The sequence below is a fragment of the Halichoeres trimaculatus genome, unplaced genomic scaffold, assembly GCF_033239565.1.
Source record: "Halichoeres trimaculatus isolate MK-OKI-2021-1 unplaced genomic scaffold, fHalTri1.1 fHalTri1_scaffold_2, whole genome shotgun sequence".
NCBI classification, from domain to species: Eukaryota; Metazoa; Chordata; class Actinopteri; order Labriformes; family Labridae; genus Halichoeres; species Halichoeres trimaculatus.
The window spans coordinates 24457066-24462081 of NW_027437180.1; the positions used below are offsets into that span (position 1 = coordinate 24457066).

The 5016-nt window shown below is 41.6% G+C and overlaps 1 protein-coding gene across 1 annotated transcript; it reads left to right on the forward strand.

The window, feature by feature from the left end:
• Positions 1–3162: 3162 nt before the first annotated feature.
• On the forward strand, positions 3163–3906 carry fgfbp2b (fibroblast growth factor binding protein 2b). Its single transcript, XM_074665506.1, has one exon. It carries the CDS (start codon positions 3163–3165, stop codon positions 3904–3906), a length of 744 nt encoding a protein of 247 aa, XP_074521607.1.
• The last annotated feature ends 1110 nt before the right edge of the window (positions 3907–5016 follow it).

Here is a 5016-nt window from a genome sequence, read left to right on the forward strand (position 1 = left end):
TCTGTATCTTCTGTCTTATTTTTATGCAAACACATGGGCACGAAGTGGATTAGATACAACTTGTTGGAGAAAACCTATCACTGATAACTTTTCTTTTTAAAGGTTGATAAATCATTCGTATTACTTAGAAGTGTACTTCCATGCTTCTTGAAAGTTTTCATTGAGTCTCTAGATAAGAGTGAAAACAAGTACATTAAATGACACAAGTGAAGAAAAGAAAAACTTTCACTGTCTTGCCAAAATCAACTGGAGCACCGGGAACATTGATGTAACGTGGAGCTGAACACATGCTCACACAGCAGCTGAAAGGGTTCAGGTCTGTTTCAGGGGGATGACAGGTTTGCAGGAAGTGGTGGAAGGAGGGGGTTTGGCTGCAGTCGAGGTGGCGTGATGCTACAGCATCCTATCACAAGAGGACTACACTAACTTAATTTGGGAAAACATCTGTTGCAAACAACATATGAACGCACACATCATTAACCCACACATACACACACACACACACACACACACACACACTTCACATGTTTGCTTTGCATACCCGATGTCTCACAGGGAGAACATTTTTCTCTCCTCCCCACCAGATTGATGGCTATAAAAACAAAACTTCCTGAATGTACTGAGGGCATACGTGCATTTTGTACACACACACATGTGACTTTGTACACAGCAGCCGGCTATACATACACTTTTCTTCCGCCCTGTGTCCAGGCCAGTCGGTTCATTGGGAATATTTAAAAGGCAGCCTCTGTTTTCCTGTTAAGTTTTATATGTTAAAAATGCACCATGTGTGCTGGTGGATCTTGCTTTGAACTTTCAACCTGCAGACCGCTCTGACCAGTGGAATAATACTGGACTCTGGCATCAAACAATATTTATTTGTCTGTGTTAAGAGCTTAAGTGTTTACTTTCCCTAGCTCAGTCTCTATGTTGAGATTTGTGTTTACATTTTTTTAATCTTAAATACTCTGCTCAAATTAGCATTTTCGTCTGTCTTTCTTGTGGGATTTTATGACAGCGCTAGTGTAACAAAACACACCTGCTAGAATTTTGATTTTTACTTCATTCCAAGCATTTATCTTACCCAAAGTTCATATTAATGGTTATACCACTTTGATGAATCATATAAAACTAACCCTCTCTATACAAGCTAACTTTGTATAAAGATGAAAGATAAAAAGCACTGACCAAAGGCGCTTAATAAAGTTACTAACCAGTATTTAGTGCAATATCTTGTATGTTTAATCTATCAACAAACAGAGGAGGAAAGTAGGTTCTTGTGTTAAGCTATGTGCCAGGAAGTTACTGCATACTAATAATAACTCACCCTAAAACCACTTCTGGTACAGATTAAAGAAGCAAGATATAATCTGTCAGTAGTCTGCTTAAGTTTGGGCAGATTTTGTTGCCTTAGGATAGACACAGGTGAGATTCCAGTCTTAATCCTTAGCCCATCATTTTAGAGAAAAAGTTAAATTATGAATTACATTTTGAAACAGTAAAACATCCAAGTTACTAAAATCTTACTCTGTAAGTCTAAAATATGAACATCCTGACTCAGCAATTTTTGTACACTCTATCTGTCTAATGGGAAATAATGCTAAACATATGTAGTTTGTGTCTGGAATGCTACTTTGAAGGCTGCTGAATATCTGGAAGATCATCAGCCAGATGTAAACAGCATATTCAATGAACCATTAGCTCAAACAGACAACAGCTAACCGTTAGCATTCTGCCACTTCAAAGACAATACAAATGTTAGCTAAAATTCTGGTGAAGTGCTCCCTTTCTGTATTGTTCACAATGAGGTTTTCAAAAGGGTGGAAATATCCAGTAAATTTCAGGAAAGTTTTGTGAAAATTTCCATGGGAATCTTAGCTGGAGAAGATTGGAAAATTTCAACTTCTTCATCTTCATCTTCTTCTTTCATTCTTCTTTTTCAACTTCGAAGAACTATTCAAAAAAAATCTGGGGAATGGCTCTGATTTTTTTCTTGTTATCAAATTGTATAAGGTTTTTAGAAATGATGGAATACAAATTTAACTGTGTACCATACATGTGCAAACATTTCCGAGCACTGAATCGAGCTTTGCCATTCACTGTTCTTGCCCTTGTGCCACAAATTAATACCCCATTACCACTCAAAAGGTAACTATCTGGCTAATTGGCTAGCATAACTTAAAGCACTTGACTTTACCTATCATTTTAAATTTCCAAGGTCTTTCCAGTCTTTTTGCAGTGGATGCAGATTCTCTATGAGCAGCAACTTTTAGCACTTCAGCATAGGCTTCATTTTTCAAACCCAGATGTTGCCTTTTGGTTGGTTAACATGAGCCAATAAAAGCTACAGCTTTCAGCTACCAGATTGAGGCTAACAGAAGAAGCCAAACTCTTCAGCATAGAAATTTCGTAAAAGACATAACTATAGGTCATTTTTTTTACAGAGTAGAGTTTTGCTGCACATGATACATTTGTGAAATGGATAAAATGTGTTTTCAGTTCACTTGTACACTGTAATGCAGCAAAGAAATCACTGCATCTTCAGATAATTACAAGAAGATTTTTTTTATTGTTAAAGGGTCCACAGATCAACTCGAAATCCTCAGCAAATAACTTCAGGCTTCCCTCAGCAGTCTTACCCTCTCATCAATAGTCAAAGAACCTTCTATGTATGATTATATAATGTCTCGCAAGTCTTTTTCATAACATTGGCTTCATGTGTGTCGCCTCTGTCAGCCCCCACAGACCCTCTGACCGCTCTCAACTCGTTCCCCCCTCAGTTTATGTTTTACCCGCCTTCCATCACAACTTTTTTAGGGGTCTTGAACATACCACACAAGCCTAATGTGGTCTGTGTGTGTGTGTGTGTGTGTGTGTGTGTGTTTGTGTGTGTGTGTGTGTGTGTGTGTGTGTGTGTGTGTGTGTGTGTGTGTGTGTGTGTGTGTGTGTGTGTGTGTGTGTCCACATATGTGTGGTGTGAGGTGGGGGGTTTTCAGTACTGGAGGAGGAGTCCTTCAACTTACCTGCATAATACCTTCTTTGTGAGCTGAAGTCTTAAATACTCGCACCCTGATGCTTTCTACCCTTGCGCACCTTAACCCTCTGGACCTTCACATCATCCCGTGGCCTAATCCATCCATCACTGACATACCAAACGCCACCATGAGAACCAGGATGAGGATGTTGCTGCTGTGTTTGGCAGCAACTCTGTGTGTGTCAAATGCTCAAAACAACAACAGCAACAATGACAACAGGCAGCAGCAGCAACAACAGCAGCAGCAACGCAGTATCTGGGATGAGCCCATCAGATTCAGCACCAAGTCCAAGGACACTTGCACCATGGTGGTTTCTGGAGCAGGAGACTATACTCGTCTGCGTGTTTCATGCAAAGGCCCCAGCCAGGGCCAGACTCCGGGGCGCTCCTATTACTGTGACTTCCAGGGCAAACCCAACCTGTGCCGCGCCTACAACCTCAACCCTCGCCACTACTTCACCCAGATGATGTGGGATATGAGGAAGCTGAGCCATGCCTGCCAAGGACCCAAAATCTACCGTCCACAGATGTGCAAGAAATACCCTGAAGAGGCCCAGATGACCTTCCTGGCTGCCTGGCCCAAGACCACCACCCCCAAGCCTTCCAAGCCCGTCCAGGAGCAGCGCAAACCAGTGGTCCCTGCACAGGCTAAGCCTGCCACTACTCCTAAACCTGTCAAGCCTCAACCACAGCCCGTCAAACCTCAACCAGGCAAGGGGCCCCAGACCAAGAAGACCACCCCCAAGCCTGGGAAGACCACTACTCGCCCCACAGAGCAGAGCGAGGGTAGAGCATCCCGCATTGCCTCCGAGTACTGCTGGAAGAGCTTTCACGGAGTGTGCACCTACTTCATCAGCTGGTTCCAAAACTGAGTCTGTAACAACGACACCGGTGAGTAAAAAGAAGAGAAGAGAAGTCAACACAGTGGCAGATATGCAAAAGTTAGTCAACAGTGATAGGAAGTTAAAACTGGATGATTTGGTGAAGAAATATTAATCAGACTGTGATGCTAGAAATCATCAGAAAATTTTTAAGCAATTACTTACAAAACTTTAAAGCTAAATAAGATGTTTTGTTTATGTCTTTATTTTTATTCCTCTTAATTCAAGCTGCCATCTGAAACAAAGATGATCTTCGAGTCATTGATAAGTCTTGTATCTGGTATTTTCAGGTTGTTAACAGCAGTGATGGACACGGACAGAACTCTTCTCGTCTATCTTTGACCCCTTCAGGATCTGTGCTGGAGACTCTGGAGCCATTTTAACATCTTGTGAGGTCTACCCTCTCATGCTGCAGTATCTTATAAGCTGAGCCAAAAACATTACACCTACTCCTGTGTACAACTGACTGCTTGTGCTGTCATGTAGTGTACATGTTTTGTTTTTGATTTTTTTTTAATCTGTAAAACACACAGCAGGGCAAATGGGAAAATATGGCAGGCATGTGATTCTGTTTGTATATGATGTAAAATACCCTTCTTGTGTCACAGGTAAAGAGAATAAAGTCAAAGTGACATCTCTTAACTTCTCCTGTGTTGCCTCTGTTCTCGCAGTAGACGTTTCTTCACACACTTTTATTCAAAGGAGTCCTTGTTTTGTTCAACCGCCGGCTGTAACGACATGTCAGCTGAGGAAGTAGTTAAGGTGCAGACACAGAGTGAAGCCAGACTGCAGTAAAGATAATACATCTCAGTCCCAGGAGTCGTCTGAGCAGAGTTAAACACCTCTTTGTAAGAGCTGATGAATTGAGTCTTAAGAGCTGCCGTGTAGAAACAGAGGAGGTCTGTGTGGGTGCCGGAAACCAAAGTGGTTGCAGAAGTGGTGCAGCCACACACACACACATATGGTACAGGATGCTACAAATCACTGCCAGTCTGAGGGTGCAGTGATTATCCAAACATAAACAAACAGTGATTCAGTCATTAAAAACCCTTCCTGAGCAGCCAAAAAGTGTAATCTAAACCTTTTTTTTTTGTTTAGGAT